General features: G+C 42.7%; 2 protein-coding genes across 2 annotated transcripts in view; both read right to left on the reverse strand.

Annotated features, from left to right (window-relative positions):
- The window catches only part of LOC311109146 (uncharacterized protein), a 101916-nt gene extending 92558 nt beyond the window's left edge, over positions 1-9358 (reverse strand). The window contains exon 1 of the mRNA XM_084151968.1: positions 9073-9358. The gene's annotated coding sequence lies outside the window, so the exon portion shown is untranslated. The remainder of the gene's footprint in view (positions 1-9072) is intronic.
- Positions 9359-11456: 2098 nt separating this feature from the next.
- LOC311109145 (DNA topoisomerase 2-binding protein 1-A-like) overlaps positions 11457-23567 on the reverse strand; it is a 37693-nt gene continuing 25582 nt past the window's right edge. The window contains exons 22-27 of the mRNA XM_084151967.1: positions 15045-15187; positions 14796-14898; positions 14288-14451; positions 13911-14129; positions 13541-13702; positions 11457-11735 (exon numbers count right to left, since the gene is read on the reverse strand). Of these exons, the coding sequence (XP_084008093.1) occupies positions 11589-11735; positions 13541-13702; positions 13911-14129; positions 14288-14451; positions 14796-14898; positions 15045-15187 (938 nt within the window). The 3' untranslated portion in view covers positions 11457-11588. The remainder of the gene's footprint in view (positions 11736-13540; positions 13703-13910; positions 14130-14287; positions 14452-14795; positions 14899-15044; positions 15188-23567) is intronic.

A 23567-nucleotide genomic window follows, 5' to 3' on the forward strand; every position in this document is an offset into this window, starting at 1 on the left:
TCTCTATACAGTATAATGGCTTTTCAAATGTCACCGCCATTGAGAGAGCCATTTTTGGTGAGGCTAACCGTTCTGCTTTGCTGGCACAGGCTCCTCCATCTCCTATGGCAGTGCTCTTTGGTTGATATAATCATAAGTGGCTAAGGGGGAAATGTAATTTTCTTCCTGTTAAAATAGAACAGCTTTTGCTGTTCCAATTAAACAGTCTTCAGCATGTCACCAACTCCTGTGGTTCCTGTGTGTGAACCCTCATCTCTTTCGGCTTAAACTAAATTCCTTTCTAAGGCAGCCGAGTCTGAAAGCGCCTCGCTAGTCGCTAATGCCGTGTGGCATTTAGAAAATACAGGAAAGGAAAAGGAGTTGGCTGTTTTTTCCTTCCCTCTCTTGTTCTATGAAATCCTGTTTTTCCGGCATTGTGTTTATCAGCACTATGGGTAGTGAGTTCTAAGTCCACCCTGAGCATGTATAGTATGTGGGGGCCATATTTACTCAGAGGGGTGAATTTCACTTCATGCTGTAGGGCCTAGTTGTACCATGCTCCGCCAGTCATGGGGGCTCTTGTGAGGCTGTTATGACTAGCCTACATTACAACACTTTCACATGGTCATGCAGTCACACAGCTACACAACTACTGTATTTCTCAACAACCCAGAGTCAGACACCAGGTTTTCCCTTTTCCTGAACCATCCCTGGTACGTATGTTTGAGGGGGCCTGATGTTTTGGATGGGAAATTCAATACTTTCCGGGTGTTTTCTACTGGTGAAGCAGACTTTTCCTGACAATTCTGATAAGACCGCAGGATGACCAAACACTGGTCCCCTGATGTTCCTCTAGATGACAGAAGACAGATAGGTCTATACATTGGGAGGTAGTGGCAGTCAATACCAGACAGTCGATACACTCTCCCAGGTCTGCCCTCCATCACAAGCACATTAGAAAGGATCATGGGGGATTGGATCGGCCCAGCTAACAATTCTAGGGAGAGAGAACGTTTTTGTAATGTTACCCGTAATGTTTGAGTGTCCAGTTTTCCGTTAGTTAGGGGAACATTCTATCTATGTTAGCAAAAACCTTCTGAGAACCTTTTTAGCATGTTTTGGTGTTAAAGTTAGGAGAACATTCCCTTAATGTCAAGCATCTTGTCTAGAACGTGGTACAAGGTTCTCAGAATATACAACATGAATGTTCTAGACGCATTATATGGGACGTTGCAAGAACATTCATGTGTCCAGTTATCTGAGGGTTGGGAGAATATTCCCTCAACGTTCCACCAAACATACATTTGACTTGGAAAGTATTCAGACCCTTTGACTTTTTCAAAATGTTGTTACGTTACAGCCTTATTCTAAAATTGATTAAATAATGTTTTATTCCTCATCAATCTACACACAATACCCCATAATGACAAAGCGAAAACAGGTTTACACATTTTAGCTAATTTATATATATTTTTAAACAGAAATACCTTATTTACATAAGTCTTCGGACCCTGTGCTATGAGACTCGAAATTGAGCTCAGGTGCATCCTGTTTCCATTGATCATCCTTGAGATGTTTCTACAACTTGATTGGAGTCCATCTGTGGTAAATTCATTTGATTGAACATGATTTGGAAAGACACACACCTGTCTATATAGTGCATGTCAGAGCAAAAACCAAGCCATGAGGTCGAAGGAATTGTTCGTAGAGCTCCGAGACAGGATTGTGTCGAGGCACAGATCTGGGGAAGGGTACCAAAAAATGTCTGCAGCATTGAAGGTCCCCAAGAACACGGTGAAGCATGGTGGTGTCAGCATGATGCTGCGGGGATCCTATTTAGTGGCAGGGACTGGGAGACTAGTCAGGATCGAGGGAAAGATGAACGGAGCAAAGTACAGGGAGATCCTTGATGAAAACCTGCTCCAGAGCGCTCAGGACCTCAGACTGAGGCGAAGGTTCACCTTCCAACAGGACAACTACCCTAAGCACACAGCCAAGAAAACGCAGGAGTGGCTTCGGGACAAGTCTCTGAATGTCCTTGAGTTGCCCAGCCAGAGCCCGGACTTGAACCCGATCGAACATCTCTGGAGAGACATGCATAAATACATTTTTTAAATATAGAGACCCGTTCCGATCAAACCCGAGGACAACTAGACCCGTTCCGTATAGACCTGGTCACAAATAACAACTCCATTCAGAATATTAAGTAGCAGCCTACCTGATGGCTCTTAGTCATTGTACCCTATCCTTGTCCTTTACCTTTTAATTCCGTCATTTGAATTCCATCCTCCATTGATTAGATATCTCCTAACTTTTGCCACACATGGAGCGAGGCTCTATGACTGTAACCTATTGCCGCTTTGATGACTTATGATTGGCCGCTCAGGTCCCGGATCGGGTCTCGGGTATTCATGTACAGATCCATGAAGAACTCTAGTTTTGACATACACATGTCAATTGTCATTATCACAAAGGGTGTGTCCTATAAAAACCAGTCTCATGGACTAATGCTCTCTTTCACAAGGCATCAGGAGTGGCACACAGCACACACATCATAAAGATTAGGCTCAGTTAAATGCCTCTGTAAAGACAGAGCATGAGGCAACCAAAGATTACACATACAGAGACCATCATATCAGATCTGACCCAGACCTGTGACATTATTTAGAATTCTGGATCTGGACCCACTCTTGGGTATTCGGGTACAGTTACATCAAGGCCCTGATTGGTGAACCACAGCCATTCACAGCTCTTTTTGTCTGTTGGCAGGGATACTCACACACACACAGCGTTTTCAACTTACATATTTGACGCACTATGACATACAGGATTACATTGTGCAAATTCATTTATACAGTAATTATTATTCAACATGTCCTCACCCATGTCCTTGGTTCACAGCATTCAGATATTCCTGCTACGCCACCATGTCTGTGTCAGTTATCAGTTAATTTGACTATTGATTTGATTTATTTATGTAAACAATTTAAGGCAGGGTTTCCCAAACTCGGTCCTCTGGACCCAAAGCGGTGCACACTTTGGTTTTTGTCCTAACACTACACAGCTGATTCAAATAATCAAATGATCATCAAGCTTTGATCAATTCAATCAGCTGTGTAGTGTTAGGGCAAAAACCAAAACGTGCACCCCTTAGGGTCCCGAGGACAGAGTATGGGAATCGCTGATTTAAGAGTTTTTGTATAATTATCTAAATGTTGGTGGGGCATATTAACCTGTTTTAATGATACTCCTGAATCACTATTATCAATCAAATATTTTATTCAGTGTACTTTTAACAGAGAGGTGAGATTTACTTCAAAGTGCATTTACCCTATTGCTTATACCCCTATCTAATTGTTTCAGATCTACACAAGTGCCTAAGGAATAGGGGTTAGGGTGTTTTCTGGACAGGGCCTAACTATACTGGCCCAATAAGAACATGCCCTAGAGATATCCCTTATTGGGACAGTGGTTAGGGTGTTTGTCATTAGTGCTGGTGGCCTGGGTTTGAGACCAGCTCTCACATTCTTATTGGTAAACATTGACAGCATTTGGTCTTTATCTTGGACAACCTGGATCAGTATTAAAACAAAGCTCTACTGAGAGCTTTACATGACCCAACATCAGTGCCTTTTGAAGTGTCCAAAAAATGTTTGTACATAATGTTTCCGCCATCGTTTCCAATGACTGAAAAGAGCTTCTGGACATCGGAACAGCGATCACTAACCTCGATTTGGATACAGAATTCTACTTCAATGACTCAGCCGCACAGGACATACTGTTCACCCGGGACCAGTACCTAATCGCTGACACTCGGTAGTGGAAAAGACGGCGATACAGAGGCCGACATGGGGGCAACCTGATGAAACTACGGTGACAAGTAAATCAACCGCCTCTACCCTCTGTTCTATTGGCGAATGTACAATCACTGGAGAACAAACTAGACGAGTTCCGTTCGAGACTATCCTATCAACAGGACCTGAAGAACTGTAATATCCTATCCTATGTTCAGTTGTGGCTGAACAAGGACATGGTTAATCAAATCTAGCTGCTTTTTCTATGCATCGACAGGACAGAACGGCTGCATCTCGTAAATTCAAGGGTGTCTCGCTTTGTTAACAACATATCTCCAATATTAAGTCTTGAGGTTCTGCTCGCCTGAATACTGTAGACCAAACTATTTACCAAGAGAGTTTCTATATTGGCTCTCTATTTACCACCACAAACCGATGCTGGCACTAAGATCGCAATCAACTAGCTATATAGAGCCATAAAGGCAACAAGAAAATGCTCCTAGTGGCCGATGATTTTAATGCAGGAAAAGTGAAATCTGTTTTACCTAATTTCTACCAGCATGTCACCTGTGCAACTAGAGGGGGAAAAAACTATAGGTCACCTTTACTCCACACACATACAAAGCTCTCCCTCGCCCTCCATTTGGCAAATCTGACCATAACTCTATCCTCCTGATTCCTGCTTACAAGCAAAAACTCAAACAGGGAATACCAGCGACACGCTCAATTCGGAAGTGGTCCGATGAGGCGGATGCTAAGCTACAGGACTGTTTTGATAGTACAGTCTGGAATATGTTTACCACATCAGTCACTGGCTTCATTAATAAGTGCATCGACAACGTTGTCCCCACAGTGACCGTACGTACATATCCCAACCAGAAGCCATGGATTACAGGCAACATCCGCACTGAGCTAAAGGCTAGAGCTACCACTTTCAAGGAGCGAGACACTAACCCGGACGCTTATAAGAAATCCTGCTGAGCCCTCCAATGAAACATCAAACAGGCAAAGCAAAAATACAGGACTAACGGCTCGGATGCTCGTCAGATGTAACAGGGCTTGCAAACTATCACAGATTACAAAGGAAACCCGGGTGATTCTCACGAAACTGGCACATGACAAAAAAATTAAAATAAAATACTACCAACATTATTCCTCTTGGATCACTAAGATTACGATCCATATTTATCTATTTAATAATGATTGTTATGTTTATTGATCAGATATTATGCATTTTACCACAATTTCCACAACTTCCAACACAGAAATTCCCCAAAAGTTAACTAATCAATTTCTAATGTTTTTTTTAACATTGCTCCCCTAATGAAAAGGCCTGAGTTAAACATAACTCTGAAAACAAATATGTTTAAAAGTAAATTATTACAATTTATTTAGTAATTTATCTCATTAACACAACCTTTTCTGAATCTTGTTTTTTGTCATAATTACTTGTAAATTATATATACACTACCAGTCAAAAGCTTGGACACACCTACTCATTCAAGGGTTTTTCTTAATTTTTACTATTTTCTACAATGTAGAATAATAGTGAAGACATCAAAACTATGAAATAGCACATATGGAATCATGTAGTAAACAGAAAAGTGTTAAACAAATCTAAATATATTTTATATTTGAGTTTCTTCAAATAGCCACCCTTTGCCTTGATGACAGCTTTGCACACTCTTGGCATTCTCTCAACCAGCTTCACCTGGAATGTTTTTCCAACAGTCTTGAAGGAGTTCCCACATATGCTGAGCACTTGTTGGCTGCTTTTCCTTCACTTTGAGGTCCAACTCATCCCAAACTATCTCAATTGGGTTGAGGTCAGGGGATTGTGGAGGCCAGGTCATCTGATGCAGCACTCCATCACTTTCCTTCTTGGTAAAATAGCCCTTACACAGCCTGGAGGCGTGTTGGGTCATTGTCCTGTTGAAAAACAAATGATAGTCCCACTAAGCCCAAACCAGATGGGATGGCGTATCGCTGCAGAATGCTGTGGTAGCCATGCTGGTTAAGTGTGCCTTGAATTCTAAATAAATCACAGACAGTGTCACCAACAAAGCACCCCCACACCATAACACCTCCTCCTCCATGCTTTACGGTGGGAAATAAACATGCAGAGATCATCCGTTCACCCACACCGCGTCTCACAAAGATACGGCGGTCGGAACCAAAAATCTCCAATTTGGACTCCAGACCAAAGAACAAATTTCCACCGTTCTAATGTCCATTGCTCGTGTTTCTTGGCCCAAGCAGGTCTCTTCTTCTTATAGTCTTTACAGGTAATATTGGTGTATTAAAACGTGTATATGTGTGGTTCTAATGTATTTTAGATGTCTAAATGGGATCTAGTGCTGAACGATGAACCAACATTTTGTTTTTTGGGGGGATTATTAAACAACTAATTGACCGACGTCGGTTCAATTACTTGAATGCCATTTAGTTCATTGTTTTTTTTTGCCCAACACGCTGTTTTTCTAGAGAGAAATCAAATAATTCACGAGAAATCAACTCTAGAACTATGTGGGACGCTGGGCTAATGGGAGTTGTAGTTTTTATTAAACAAATTACCAGGACACGTACTCAGAGCATGCACTGACCAGCTGGAAAGCTTTCACTGACATTTTCAACCTCTCCCTGACCCAGTCTGTAATGTTTCAAGCAGACCAAAATAGTCTGTGTGCCCAAGAACGCCAAGGTAACCTGTCTAAATGACTATCGCCCCATAGCACTCACATCTGTAGCCATGGCTCACATAAACACCATCATCCCAGACACCCTGGACCCACTCCAATTCGCATACCGCCCCAACAGATCCACAGATGACGCAATCTCGATTGCACTCCACACTGCTCTTTCCCACTTGGACAAAAGGAACACTTACGTGAGAATGCTGTTCATTGACTATAGCTCAGCGTTCAACACCATAGCGCCCTCCAAGCTCATCACTAAGCTAAGGTCCCTGGGACTGAACACCTCCCTCTGCAACTGGATCCTGGACTTCCTGATGGGCCGCCCCCAGGTGGTGAGGGTAGGCAACAACATCCGCCACGCTGACCCTCAACACGGGGGCCGTGCTTAGACAGCATATAGGGAGGAGGTCAGAGACCTGGCAGTGTGGTGCCACGACAACAACCTCTCTCTCAACGTCAGTAAGACAAAGGAGCTGATCGTGGACTACAGGAAACGGAGGGCCGAGCATGCCCCCATTCACATTGACAGGGCTGTAGTGGAGTGGGTTGAGAGCTTCAAGTTCCTCTGTGTCTACATCATTAAGGAATTAACAAGGTCCACACACACCCACAGTCATGAAGAGGGCACGACAATGCCTCTTCCCCCCCAGGAGGCTGAAAAGCTCTCTGTCATCCAGGACCTCTATACCAGGCGGTGTCAGAGGAAGGCCCAAAAAACCGTAAAAGACTCCAGCCACCTAAGCCACAGACTGTTCTCTCTGCTACTGCACAGCAAGCGGTACCAATGCACCAAGTCTGGAACAAACAGGACCCTAAACAGCTTCTACCCCCAAGCCATAAGACTTCTAAACAAGACTGCTAAATAGCTCATCAAATGGCTACCCAGACTATCTGCATTGACCCTTTTTTGCACTAACTCCCTTGCACTGACTCTATGCACACACACTGGACTATACCCACACACCAACACATACTTACACACACAACATGCACACACATGCATACTGACGCCATACACACACACTTCCACACTCACCACATGCGCTGCTGCTACTCTCTATTATCTCTCCTGTTGCCTAGTCACTTTACCCCTACCTATATGTACAGTACATAGCTACCTCAATTACCTCGTACCCCTGCACATCAACTCAGTACTGATACTCCCTGTATACAGCCATGTTATTTCTACTCTCTCTCTATATATATATAGCCATGTTATTTTTACTCTTAATTTTGTATTTGTTTTTCACTGTGTATTTATTCCTTGTGTTACTATTTCTATTTTTTTATATCTTATCTTTAACTCTGCATTGTTGGAAAGGGACCTGTAAGTAAGCATTTCACTGTTAGTCTACTCCTGTTGTCTACGACGGATGTGACAAATACAATTTTATTTGAGTTCAGATTTGTGTTGCAAACTCGTTATGGGTGACAATCTATGCTAGATTCGAAAGACTGCCATCCTGTGTGTTATTTTGTTCACTTGGTCCCTTGGATGTGAATGGTCTCTACGCCTCTCATTCTTAGTGTTTCCTATGTTTCACTAACCAGTCTCTGAGCTCTACATACATCATGTCAATGGACCCTAAGGAAGCTGTCAGCTACAGATGTCAATGCCCCTTATTGACCACGCCCCTCCCCCACCATTGTACACACAGCAGTGGATGATTGTCCCCAGAACAAAGAGAGTGGGGGGTTCTGTGGAGAACTGGACACCAACATTCCAATCACAATGGTAAGGGTGACCAGCAGGTTCATCTAGGCCTACTACACACTTACTCAAACTGGTCTCAGAGCATTTCGTATTATTCTGTACATTCAACACTACCTCAATGTAGCTGAGGAAACAAAGCCTAAGTTTCCAGATGAAAAGGAGGTCTTCAGTGGGAGGGAGAAGGTGGTTGTCTCACTTTTTAAGCGTGACCCTTATTAAGCACTCTGTTCCTGCGGGTCTCAAGAGAGAAAAATATATATACTTTAGTGGACGAAAAAAAATCGCTCTCTTTTTCTTCTCAATGGTTTCCCCATCCCATCTTTGTTCAGTGTGTCAGTTTCAAATACACAGTAGTTCTCATCAATAACACATTCTATAACAAGTCGACTACAACAATGGATGTATTATAACATGGAAATAGCGGCCATGTGGTAAAACAGTCTCTGCTTGATATAGTGTTAATTGTTAGCGATGAATATGGTTCAAGGTTCAGTAAACATGACCTAGGTTGTCGACACTGTTTTTTAAACCGTGTGTCATGTATTCCCCGGTCTCTCACAACCGTGAACTGTAATCAATAGCTGAGGAATAGGTTATTCATTGACTAGAGTTTCCCGAGTAGAGATGCCCTATTGATAACATTACTAATAATAATAATAAAAGAGGGACAGTCTCGTGTGAACCTTCAAGGCTCGCAGACAATCGCACACATAGCGCGCGCGAAAATAAACTGTATCGTGGTAGTAAGAATGTGACAAACGCCAGAGTAGCTACATCTAAACCTTAGGTTAGTGACCCAGTGATGCATCGGTATCGACTCACGAAAGCACGAAACATGCTACCATTTGAGTACTTACAGCCTAGGTGCCACACCAATTATTATGCTTACCTATTACACAAGGTGCGTCGGTCCTTCCGAGTAGTCCGCGTATCCCAGTCAACTGAATCCCAAAAGGCGGCTGTGTCACCACTCAAGTCACACAAGCCGCGCGCACATATGGCCAGTTCCGAACCAGAATGTCACATGAGCTCCATGTTCAATCCGACGGGGCTCTACACTGCTGCCCCGGGGAGCCATACAGTTTGATCAAGCGAAATACAATAGGAGGACGGCGGGGGCGCATCCCCTCAAATCCTGGGACCACTGACAACGGTAGGTGGATAACCACACCGTGGAGGCAACAGGCTTGGCTAGCAGTACGAGCATCATATGTGACTAGGCTACTGCGCGGTCCACAAGATGTTCATGAGAGGCGGGCAGAGAGTCTGTGCCACACAAGCACGAAAGGACTTGGGTTTTCGTGGCGGGAGTATGGCCGTGGAATTTTAATGAGGACATATTGCTGCAACAGCAGGCACATATTTTTCTTTTTCAATGCTACAGGCTCCCATCATCACCAAGGCAACATGGTATTGTTGTGGGAATGTTGTGCGTTCTCCATGGCTGACTTTCTCATTAGGTTCCTCAGTCCCAGCAGCATCGGTCTTAGACTATGATCTGGTCAAAAGTAGCGCACTATGTAGGGAATAGGGTGTCATTTGGGACGCATCCATGGCCAGCGAGGTTGAGGAGGGTTGAGAGGGCCTTATCTGTGCCTCCAGAAACAGACCTGGGACAGAGGAATATAATTGGGCTTCCCATTGTGAAAGATGTCCTATATCTGGCCAACATGGAAGCAACACCCACCCGTAGTATACGCTACAGCAGGTATATCTCACTGGTCATCCCCAAAGCCAACACCTCCTTTGGTCGCCATTCCTTCCAGTTCTCTGCTGCAAAAAACTGGAACGAACTGCAAAAATCTCTGAAGCTGGAGACACTTATCTCCCTCACTATCTTTAAGCATCAGTTGTCAGAGCACCTTACTGATCACTGCACCTGTACACAGCCCATCTGTAATTAGCCCACCCAACTACCTCATCCCCATATTGTTATTTACATTGTTATTTATTTTGCTCATTTGCACCCCAGTATCTCTATTTGCACATCATCTTCTGCACATATATCACTCCAGTGTTAATACTAAATTATAATTGTAATTATTTTGCACTATGGACTATTTATTGCCTTACCTCCATAACTTACTACATTTGCACACACTGTATATATATTTTCTATTGTGTTATTGACTGTACGTTTTGTTTACCCCATATGAAACTCTGTGTTGTTGTTTTTATCGCACTGCTTTGCTTTATCTTGGCCAGGTCGCAGTTGTAAATGAGAACTTGTTCTCAACTGGCTTACCTGGTTAAATAAAGGTTAAATAAAATCAAAATAAATAAATAAATGGTTAAACACAAAGTCTTGAAATGGGCGAGTATTGCGCTTGTGGGAGGACCAAGCTCTCTTTTGTGACCAACAGGACAGTGTTTGTATGTAGCTCCTTTACCCCACCAACTCCCCTAATCCTGCAGCATTCAACCAGCAGTTTAACCCATGGAGAGGATGGTTTAGTTTAGCCATTCCGAGGTTAAACCACTTACCCCTCCAAATGGGCGTGTAGCAGGAACCTTGCCCCACACCAGCCAGCCTGGCATGGCATTGGCATAGGACAGGGTAAGAGGTGGGTAAACAAAATCTGGTGTTTATAGTAAGGTAGAGACACACATATGTTGCTAAAGCAGTACAATTGCTTGGATAAGTAGTCTAACACATGTAGTTGGTTCTGATTTGGGGATGTCTTATTTTGCCATTGGTTTTCTTTGTTCTCCATCACAGTAAGTAGACCTATGCCTTGGGTAGCCTTTGTCAGCTTGTTTTGTGTTTAAACATTGGCATATATTTGGAATCTAGTAGGTGAGACCTACATTAACAATGACAGCAGTAAGGTGGTAAGGGGCTGCCATGAGTAATGAGGCTGGTGTCAGCAGTGACTGTGTCCTAATGACAGTGATAAATGAGGGCATGGGTCACAGAGACACTGTTGTGACACACCCTGAACAAATGCAATTATCACAGTTCACAGCAGGTAGAATTGATCTCAGGAAGGACTCATGTTGTCAATGAGAAAAGAGAATAAAAAATAAGAAAGTAGGAATGTTCCTGCTTATGACATCAGTACACTCAGAGGTGCAAAGCTGAATGGTACAGCATGTGATGCTGTGAAAGGACAATACACTCACTCCAGGTACAATGCTTGGGATTCAAGCTGAATGTAGAGTGCCCTCTACAGGACAGAAATTGACAGTGCATCTCTGTGTTGAGCGCTTGAGAACATTTTGTCTCAGACGCTTAGTGAAAGCACCAATCAATCACAACGACATAAACACTTTGGTCACATTCATTTTATTTTCATTCAACTAACAAAACAATCTTATTTACAGACATATCATTATGGCTTGCAGGGGCGTTTCTAAAATGATGGAATTTACTAGTTGACGCCAAAGCTCTAAATGACAATGTTTTCACTTGAGGCGGGTCTTCTTCAACTTTGAGGAATCTCCTGATGCTTTGCGCTTGCGGGAGGGGGTGGCGCCGCTGGCATCTGTGGCCGCTGGCAGACATTGGGCAGCTTCAGGCAGATAGTACATCTCTATTGGTGGAGTAGGCTCCTGGACAAAAAGACAAGACTCATGAGAGAGGAGTTTTAGTTTCTATCTTTTTATTTCTTAAAAGGAGCAACATGTTATATTTAAGCCATCGTATCGATTCCGTCATGGTTTTTCAAGGACACTGCTTTGAAACCCCTAAAATGGCTTAGTACTGCTTCTTACCTTTTCATAATCCCCAAAAACATATGTTGCAAGGACGTGAAAAACGTGTACACAAAACAACCTGCCTGGCTAGTCACCGTCAAAAAAAGCTCATTTGCAGCGTCACGCTGCATTCTAATAAGTATGTTTTACCCGGGTGGATTTCTATTATTTTGCTACTACTGGTATGTAATTGATATTTAGCACTAGTTGCAGGTGGAAATGTTACACGGATAACCTTTAATTCACTGGCCAGGGTGGGTTTTATGGAGAATGTTGAACACATTGTATTGTTACATGAAGGAAAGTAACCACTTTATGGATCAAACATTAACCAAGGTTTCACATTAGACTTTCCCCAAATTACTTACAGTGCATTCGGAAAGTATTCAGACCCCTTGACCTTTTCCACTCAAGAACATTCAGAGACTTGTGCCGAAGCCACTCCTGCGTTTTCTTGGCTATGAGCTTAGGGTCGTTGTCCTGTTGGAAGGTGAACCTTCGCCCCAGTCTGAGGTCCTGAGCGTTCTGGAGCAGGTTTTCATCAAGTATCTCTCTGTACTTTGATCCGTTCATCTTTCCCTCGATCCTGACAAGTCTCCCAGTCCCTGCCGTTGAAAAACATCCCCACAACAGGATGCTGCCACCACCATGCTTCACCGTAGGGATGGGGCCAGGTGTCCTCCAGACGTAACGCTTGGCATTCAGGCCAAATAGTTCAATCTTGGTTTCATCAGACCAGAGAATCTTGTTTATCATGGTCTGAGAGTCTTTAGGTGCCTTTTTGGCAAACTCCAAGCGGGCTTTCATGTCTTTTACTGAGGAGTGGCTTCCGTCTGGCCACTCTACCATAAATGCCTGATTGGTGGAGTGCTGCAGAGATGGTTGTCCTTCTGGAAGGTTCTCCCATCTCCACAGAGGAACTCTGGAGCTCTGTCAGAGTGACCATTGGGTTCTTGGTCACCTCCCTGACCAAGGCCCTTCTCTCTCGATTGCTCAGTTTGGCCGGGCGGGCAGCTCTAGGAAGAGTCTTGGTGGTTCCAAACTTCTTCCATTTAAGAATGATGGAGGCCACTGTGTTTTTGGGGACCTTCAATGCTGCAGACATTGTTTGGTACCCTTCACCAGATCTGTGCCTCAACAGAATCCTGTCTCGAAGCTCTACGGACAATTCCTTTGACCTCACGGCTTGGTTTTTGCTCTGACATGCACTGTCAACTGTGGGACCTTATAAAGACAGGTGTGTGCCTTTCCAAATCATGTCCAATCAATTGCATTTACCACAGGTGGACTCCAATCAAGTTGTAGAAACATCCCAAGGATGATAAATGTAAACAGGATGCATCCGAGCTCAATTTCGTGTCTCATAGCAAAGGGTCTGAATACTTATGTAAATAAGGTATTTCTGATTTTTAATACATTTGCTAAAATTTCTAAAAACCTTTTCGCTTTGTCATTATGGTGTTTTGTGTGTAGATTGATGAGGAATTTATTAGATTTTTTAGAATAAGGCTGTAATGTAACAAAAAGTGGAAAAAGTCAAGGGATCTGAAAACTCTACGAATGCACCGAATACACTGCCTTTAAAGTAGTCAGACAACAAAAAATGCCTTCTGCAGTCTCTTTGTGAGGCAGTTATGCATTTTAGTTACAGTCCCACTAACCTGCATGAGGTAGTCTGCGATGAACTCTGGCTTTAGGCATTTGACCCCCTGGGACATGGCCTCTGGCACATCCACCCGGAAGTCTCCCGGCTTCAACCGACTGAACTCTGCAAACAGGTGGGTTGTTCCCTTGTACAGAGATGGAGAGGGACTGGGGAGAACCTGGAGAGAGGGTTAGGGAGAAGAAAGAAATATAGGAGAAAGAGAGGTTAGGAGAGAGGGTGGATGGGAGTTACATCCAGAAGTGTACAAGTGTCAATATCTACAAAGGCAAGTATGGAAGAGACTTGAAAAGCAGTTGTGTCTTAGTAGCTTTACCCAAACTAAGAAGATTGAGGTACAGTATGACAGATAAGAGCTTTGTTTGAACCTTTGCTCCACCAGACTGCAGGAGTCGTCTGAACCCTGACTCTCTGGTCCGGTCCATGTTCAGCATGACGGTCCAACCGCTGAATGATCCCTCCTGGTTGTTGCGGTCCTGCAGGTTCCTCCTCCAGCGCATGGCGGCCAACGCCAGCCTCTTCTGCTGGGAGCTGATAGACAGTAGGGCGTTCAGGATGGAGCTACTGCCCCACTCATACTCATCCTCCTGGAACACACAGTCAAGATACATAAAACAATGTGAAGTCTTCTGACCTCATTGGGACTTCCTGGTTAAATGAAGGTTAAATAAAACAAGCTGGGGCTAGAAATGAAAATGAAATAGTGGCATGTTGTGGTCTGATGCACTGATGGCCAGATCGTGACCTGGATGAAGTGTCCCACGGAGCGACAGGCCTCCAGGTAGGAGCAGTGCAGGATCCACTTCCCTGCGGCCATGGCTGCCAGGTACTTCTCATTTCTCAGGGGGGTCCCCACAATGATGTGGGAGCAGCTGGGGTCAAAGCACTGCTTGTCCAGCACCACACCACCTACAGGGACCCCAGAGGAACAAACACATGTAGCGTCAGACAAAGACGCACACAGACAGACAAATGCAATAGGGGGACTCGCATAGATACAGACCAATGCAGATAAACAAGTAGACAAGAGTGTGTCCCAAATGGCACCATATTTAGTGCACTACTTTTGACCAGAATCCTATGGGCCCTGGTCAAAAGTAGCGCACTATATAGCGATTAGGGTGCCAATCTGAGACGCAACAAAGGAGTTGAGGCTACTTCAGACCACTGAGATGTACTACAGAGACAACAGGGCAAATACAGTCCAGTTAGATGGTCAGAGACAGGGAGGAGGGTGGAGGATTAAGACTCACCCAGCTCGTCTATGAGGGCGCTGTAGTCTATCCTCTCCTGGGGGTTAAGGGAGGACAGCTGGAATCGAGGAGGCTCCTTCTTCGCCTCGCTCTCCTCTTTAGTCTGTGGAGAGAACAAAGAAGCTTTTAGCATCACTGTCACAATCACTTTACACCACTGCGCAGCTAAGTATCGATTCAAAACATCTCAACATTTACTTATAATATCACCTTACAAGAGGGAGGGAGGGAGGGAGGGTGCGTGGTTACCTGTGGTTCTGGGGGCACAGGAGAGTTGGTGAGAGGGAAGGCGATGCTAGGGGCTTTAGTGGTGAGGTGGTCAGGCTCTGGCTCCTCCACTGGTGGGGTCATCACCCTCTGACCCATCTGCTGGTCAATCACATCACACACCGCTGGATAGAAGAGGGTCAAAGGTCAATGAAACAGTTTCATTTAATTGATGATAACGTCTTCATATCTCAAAATCATTGTCATGTGGTTAATCTAAATTATATCCAAATCTAAATGAAAATGATACAAACCTAAAAAGTAACTTCTATTGCCAACAAATAAAAACATTGCAGCCTGCAGGTAGAAAATATCCTGATAAAAATAAATATCCTATCAATCATATTGGCTACACATGGCCTGTCTGCAATGAAATTGAAACATTGTATCAACTATTAATTTGGGTCGTTGAGCTAGCGAACTTGCAACATTGTATAAAATATTCTGGGCCCTCAGAGTTTCCCTGCCAGTGAGCTCTGGACAGACACAGCTGTAGGCTATTTGCACAAGGGATAAGAAGCAGTGCTTGACTTGGGCAGGAGCTCACCAGAGCTGAGTACCAGAACCTCAAATGTTCTCCTGCGTGAGTTCCTATTCCCCTTATAGAATATTAGCTCAAAAGTATTGTGGAGCTTCTACACCTAAATAGAAACAGTACCAGCACCCAAAATGAGTACCAGAAGCTATTTCAGTCCAAGTCCAGCACTGATAAGAAGCATACTTTATGACGTTTCCACTGGATCAGAGCATTGCATTTTTTCCCTTTCACGCTGAGTGGTTATCGAAAGGGAGAGAGCTGGAAATATTTTTTCAAATACATTGAGGAACTATTGTAATTCTTAATGGATGTAAAAATAGACTTCATTTGCTTGCTGTTTGAGGTGAAGAAAACATTACTTTGAGAAGCTCCACAGGTCATTAGTGGTGGTGCGTTAAGCTAATCAGAAATACTATCAGATCAAGGGTATCAAAAAATGTATCTAACATTGAAGGTCCCCAAGAACACAGTGGCCTCCATCATTCATAAATGAAAGAAGTTTGGAACCACCAAGACTCTTCCTACAGCTGGCCGTCCGGACAAACAGAGCAATCGAGGGAGATGGGCTTTGGTCAGGGAGGTGACCAAGAACCCAATGGTCACTCTGACAGAGCTCCAAAGTTCCTCTGTGGAGATGGGAGAACCTTCCAGAAGGACAACCATCTCTGCAGCACTCCACCAATCAGGCATTTATGGTAGAGTGGCCAGATGGAAGCCACTCCTCAATAAAAGGCACAAGACAGCCCGCTTGGAGTTTGACAAAAGGCAAATAAGTCTGGCTGCACAATCGATTGGCAAACATATTGCAAATTGAGAAATCATGTGACTAAACTGAATAAAAAGAAGAAGAAACTACACTATGAAACAAATATAAATGACAAAGAATGATAGTAAAAAGCTTTGGAGCGCCTTAAATAAAATGTTGGGAAAAAAGGCAAACTCAGCTCCATCATTCATTGAATCAGATGGCTCATTCATCACAAAACCAACTGATATTGCCAACTACTTCAATTATTTTTTTTTAATTGGCAAGATAAGCAAACTTAGGCATGACATGCCAGCAACAATTGCTGACACTACACATCCAAGTATATCTGACCAAATTATGAAAGACAAGCATTGTAATTTTGAATCCCGTAAAGTGAGTGTGGAAGAGGTGAAAAAATTATTGTTGTCTATCAACAATGACATGCCACCGGAGTCTGACAACTTGGATGGAACATTTTAGAGGATAATAGCGGACGATATTGCCACTCCTATTTGCCATATTTTCAATTTAAGACTACTAGAATGTGTGTGCCCCCAGGCTTGGAGGGAAGCAAAAGTCATTCCGCTACCTAAAAATAGTAAAGCCCCCTTTACTGGCTCAAATAGCCGACCAATCAGCCTGTTACCAACCCTTAGTAAATGGAAAAAATTGTGTTTGACCAGATACAATGCTATTTTACAGTAAACAAATTGACAACAAACTTTCAGCATGCTTACAGAGAAGGACATTCAACAAGCACAGCACTTACACAAATGACTGATGATTGGCTGAGAGAAATCGATGATAAAAATATTGTGAGGGCTGTTTTGTTAGACTTCAGTGCGGCTTTTTACATTATTGATCATAGTCTGCTGCTGGAAAAACATATGTGTTATGGCTTTACTCCACCTGCTATATTCTGGATACAGAGTTACCTGTCTAACAGAACACAGAGGGTGTTCTTTAATGGAAGCCTCTCCAACATAATCCAGGTAGAATCAGGAATTCCCCAGGACAGCTGTCTAGGCCCATTCCTTTTTTCAATCTTTACTACTGACATGCCACTGGCTTTGAGTAAAGCCAGAGTGTCTATGTATGCAGATGACTCAACACTATACATGTCAGCTACTACAGCGACTGAAATGACTGCAACACTTAACAAAGAGTTGCAGTTAGTTTCAGAGTGGGTGGCAAGGAATAGGTTAGTTCTAAAACTAAAAGCATCGTATTTGGGACAAATCATTCACTAAACCCTAAACCTCATCTAAATCTCAACTAAATCAACTACCTCAACTAAATCTTGTAATAAATAATGTGGAAATTGAGCAGGTTGAGGTGACTAAACTGCTTGGAGTAACCCTGGATTGTAAACTGTCATGGTCAAAACATATTGATACAACAATAGCTAAGATGGGGAGAAGTATGTCCATAACAAAGCGCTGCTCTACCTTCTTAACAGCACTATCAACAAGGCAGGTCCTACAGGCCCTAGGTTTTGTCACACCTGGATTACTGTTCAGTCGTGTGGTCAGGTGCCACAAAAAATGACTTAGGAAAATTGCAATTGGCACAGAACAGGGCAGCACGGCTGGCCCTTGGATGTACACAGAGAGCTCAAAGTGGCTCAAAGTGGAGGAGAGACTGACTTCATCACTACTTGTGTTTATGAGAGGTGTTGACATGTTGGGTGCACCGAGCTGTCTGTTTGAGCTACTGGCGCACAGCTCAGTCACCCATGCATACCCCACAAGACATGCCACCAGAGGTCTCTTCACAGTCCCGAAGTCCAGAATAGACTATGGAAGGCGCACAGTACTACATAGAGCCATGACTACATGGAACTCTATTCCACATCAAGTAACTGAAGCAAGTAGTAAAATTAGATTTAAAAAACAGATTAAAAAAACACCTTATGGAACAGCGGGGACTGTGAAGCAACACAAACATAGGCGCAGACACATGCATACACACACACGTACACATGGATTTTTGTACTGTAGATAAGTGGTAGTGGTGGAGTAGGGGCCTGAGAGCACACAGTGTGTTGTGAAATCTGTGAATGTATTGTAATGTTTTTAAAATTGTATGAACTGCCTTAATTTTGCTGGACACCAGGAAGAGTAGCTGCTGCCTTGGCAGCAGCTAATGGGGATCCATAATAAATACAAATACAAATACCTAAAGGACTCTCAGACCATGAGAAACAAGATTTTCTAGTCTGATGAAACCAGGATTGAACTCTTTGGCCTGAATGCCAAGCGTCACGTCTGGAGGAAACCTGGCACCATCCCTATGGTGAAGCATGGTGGTGGCAGTATCATGCTGTGGGGATGTTTTTCAGCGGCAGGGACTGGGAGACTAGTCAGGATCGAGGGAAAGATGAACGGATCAAAGTTCAGAGAGATCCTTGATGAAAACCTGCTCCAGAGCACTCAGGACCTCAGACTGGGGTGAAGGTTCACCTTCCAACAGGACAACGACCATAAGCTCACAGCCAAGAAAACGCAGGATGTCCTTGAGCGGCCCAGCAAGAGCCCGGACTTGAACCCGATTTAACATCTCTGGAGAGAGCTGAAAATTGCTGTGCAGCGACGCTCCCCATCCAACCTGACAGCGCTTAAGAGGATCTGCAGAGAAGAATGGGTGAAACTCCCCAAATACAGGTGCGCCAAGCTTGTAGGTTCATACCCAAGAACACTCGAGGCTGTAATTGCTGCCAAAGGTGCTTCAACAAAGTACTGAGTAAAGGGTCTGAATACTTATGTAAATGTAATATACTTTTTTTGTTTTTTTGCAAAGATTCCTAAAAACCTGTTTTTGCTTTGTCAACTATTTGATCCATTTTAGAATAAGGCTGTAATGTACCAAAATGTGGAAAAAGTCAAGGGGTCTAAATACTTTCCGAATGAACTGTATGTAATGGGGAATTGATATTCACTAACAATCAAACACAAACAATTCACACAATGAAGTTATGAAACAATGAATGTGCACAAATTGGAGGGAGAGAGCGTATATTTCCTCAGCAGAAGTCAGAGCATTCATACTTCTTGCGCTTCGCGGAGCAGAGTAGAGCTATTATCAAGGAAGTGAGTTTGTGTTTATACAGGATGTACCACCCCCACCTACCGTCAACCAATCATGTCAATGCGGAGCTCTACACAGCCCTCCGCATTGTTACAAAATTTGGGAGGCGCATGGCGATGCAGTATGGAGCTCGATTTGGCCTCTCCATGCCCCGCAATTGCGTCACACCCTCCATATGGAGTCTCTGACCACATTTTCGAATCAAGCATAAATTGGCTTTTAGTCTAGGCCTCCGCACTGGATTATTAGTTCACTGAGATGGGCGCAAATATATATATATATATTTGTTACTGCTCGACTAAAACAATTAAAGGTCGACCAACAGCCAGCCTAGGTTGACATGCTTTCTCTCTATATTCAGCTATTAATATGCTAAATTTAGTTATTATGATATGTATTAAAAAGCTGTGTAATATAATTTAGCAATGCAAGTCAGTACTCTATTCTTTAGAATTGCATTGTATTAATTGCATCATTTTTGTTTCTATAGTATATTATTTTAAGAAGATTTGAAAATAGGACGCTGTCCCTTTAAGACAAACCTACCAAAAGAGATATTGACATCAGTGTTGCCACATTCGGGGTTTTCCTCCCAAATTGGGCTACTTTGAAAACGATTTCGCGGGTGACAATTTATTGGTCGCGGGTTGTGGGTTTTTGGGCTATTTCTAAGTTGCACCGCGGCCGCCATGGCATTTCTCTTAAAATATATATATTTCACTGTGACCTGCTCCTGCCTGTCAGGCAGTGAGACAGGCTGTTGCTGAGTGAGTGGAGGGGAGGGCCGGGAGGGTGCGAGTGTGTTGAGAGAGCACACATCCACAGATAGAACAATTAGAACATCTTTGCTACACCCATCTGCTGAGTCACGTGAGCGAGAGCAGAGGGAGCATCATGATAACCTTTTACCAGTTGTAGGTAGGCTATTTAGGTTCTCATTATGGAGACACCTATTTCCAACCCTTTTTTCCATAAAACATAATACGTTAGAACTGATGCACATCAAGAAATAATGGAGACAAAGCACTGGAAAAAGACTGGGCGCACTAGAGCACATTACATACATTCGCTCTGAGGTGGTTTAAACTGTATTCTAATGTTGATTGCTTGAAGAAAACGGTACCAAGCGAAGTGTTTTATGCAGGATCAGTTTCTGGGTCTCGGGGGCTGCCCGAGTGGAAATTTGAAATGGAAGTTATGGATCTCCCTCGCGTGGTTCTTTTTATGGGGGGAAAAGTCCTCAATGAAACTGACATTAAATGTGGAGAATGACACATTTGCCTCTGTTGGCAATCAAGTAGCCTATTAATGTAAATGCCATTGTAGGCTACCATTTGATACAATAAATATGTTGAAATGATATCACTGGAGTCATTGCAAATCAATGTGCCACTTGTGTAGGCTACCTGGAGCTGGCAAAGCAATTCAATAAATAGCCTATAACTTCAGTTTATTGTTGTTGTAGCCTTATGTAGTTATTATGCAATTATTATTAATGGACATGTTTAGTTAATTAAATTGGAAGTTATCAAAGCTCCATCTCAATTGCTGATCAGTTGTTAGAACGCATTAGATTGACGGTAAGTCAGATTAAGCTACAGGTAAACAAAATAATCTACAAAATAAACACTGGCTGTTGTTGACAAGCATATTCAGTTAATATACATATTATTAATATTTAATTCTGTACCTGAAATTACGACCCCATCCTCAGTAGCCTATTCCAGCAGGCTATTGGGAAACAAGCACTTACCTCGAAATCACCTCGCTATTCATGTTCAATAAATGTGTCTTAATTTGAATTAAGCAAGCTGCTAAATCGTTCAGTTGACATCTTGTCTAGGCTACTGTAGACTATATGAAATGAGCTGTAGGCCTATAAGGGGCTATAGGCTACCTGCCTTTATCTATTCAAACCATGGCAAATTTGAATTACAATCATAAACCCAGATTTTAGTCTAGCCTGTACTTATTGAAATGACAAGTCAATCTCGCAAATAGGCCATTTATAACAGTTTGTAGTCTTAACACCTGGCACATAATAACAGCACAATTGCCAGAAAATAGTCTAACATTAGTTTTTTCATGTTCGTCTAAGTGTTGCTTGCTCAGAGATTTCTATATCCTCTGTCCAACTTTAATGACTCAAACTCTCCTGTCGGATTTATCTATAGTTATGCACATGCGCAAAGGGGATTTATTTACAATTATAAACCTGGTTCGAGTCCTGAATGCTGATTGGCTGAAAGCCATGGTATATCAGACCATATACCACTGGTATGACAAAAAAAATACTTTTTACTCTTCTAATTACGTTGGTAACCCGTTTATAATAGCAATAAGGCACCCCGGGGGTCTGTGGTCTATGGCCAATATACCACGGCTAACGGCTTTATCCAGGAACTCTGTGTTGCCCTTAGCCGTGGTATATTGGCCATATACCATACCCCCCTGTGCCTTATTGCTTAATCATAGCAGTCAATCGAGTTAAATCGACATCCATTGATGGAAAATTATCTGGCGAGTTTAATAAGGGCGAATGATCTTTTCTCTTGCGACATATTCAAATTCCTTTATTACGTCATAGCTCGCAATAATTATTATTTTGAGGAAAACCACATTTTGCTTCTAAAGTCATTACAAGTAAATACGATATTACGGAAAAATTGTTTATTGTATAAATATGGCCAAAAAAATTGATTAGTTTTGAGTGGTCATTGGCCTACAAATGTTTGCTAGACCTGGCAACCCTGATTGACATGGCTACAGTGGGTTAGCCAATATATTGCTAGTATGTTTACTATTGAAGGTTTGCTTTTGTAAATAACTTCCCTAAAATAAATAAGCTCAGCGAGTAGATTGATGGGCAATTCATTTTGCTCTGTGAGAATGTAGGGGTTCATGAGAAAAGCATCTCTCTCTCATGTGGCTTGTAATGTGAAGCAACGTCAAGTTCGCAAATAAATGTGCCTTCATAAAGACACACCATTAGTAGTTATTTTACTCACGTACAGACAAGTTTGATTACAAGACAATTTTCACTCTCCAAATACATATGGAGGGGAGTGTATATAGGGAATAGGGTGCTATTTGGAACGCAGCCATACAAAAATGCATGTTTCTACCACCACACAGAGTGAGTAACAAAACACAGACTGATGTTTAGAGACAGAAAAGGTGAATGTTTTGCAACTTGAGTGAGAACTTTGAAAGGGATGCTGCACTTGCATAAATCTAGTCCCTTGCAAGCGTGTTGCCATATATAACCTAGGGCTGTTACAGTGACCGTATTACCGCCACACCGGCGGTCACGAGTCATGACGGCAGTCAAATTCCACGTGACCGTTTAGTCACGGTAATTAGGCTTCTCCAAGCTCTGATGATGCTGCTGGTCATTAGTAGCCTACCAAACTTGCTAACTGCCTGGTACTCAGCACTATTGTCCCTTGAATCAAATCAAATGTTATTGGTCACATACACATATTTAGCAGATGTTATTGCGGGTGTAGCGAAATGCTTGTGCTCCTAGCTCCAACAGTGCAGTAGTATTACATAAATGCAAATGCTACCTGGCTGGTATGAAAATGAACCACTGGAAAAGCGTCCTCCATTCGCTATTTAAGTACATAGATGACATGTATTTTTCCCCGCTGCCCCTGTTTCGATACAGGTGCATGATAATGGTCCATTCTAAATCAAAACAAATCTCACACATATATTATTTAGTATATGTAAAGACAAGATTAAATCAAGAGTAGTCTGATGGGTGACAATATTTAGCCTATCACTTGTGAATTATATATTATCACTTGTGAATGATGCCCAGCATAAGAAACAATGCATTCTTTTTGCGACTTTTACGAATCATAGTCGCACACCTCATGTAGCCTATATGTTTTGATAAGGTTTGTATCACAACTAAAGTGGCCAAATAACTTATTAGAATTAAGCACATTAATCCGCTTTACAAGGGGTGTAGAGCCTAACTGGCATACATAAGCAGCGAGTGAGTTTCAAATTTGGTGAAGATAATTTTCACCATAAAAATGCACCTTTATAATAAAAGCATTACATGCATAATTGCATTTGCGGTCACTTTTGATAATGGTGTTTTCCTGCTAATGGAACATTT

This window comes from Coregonus lavaretus, assembly GCF_964263955.1.
Source record: "Coregonus lavaretus genome assembly, chromosome: 34".
Lineage (NCBI taxonomy): Eukaryota > Metazoa > Chordata > Actinopteri > Salmoniformes > Salmonidae > Coregonus > Coregonus lavaretus.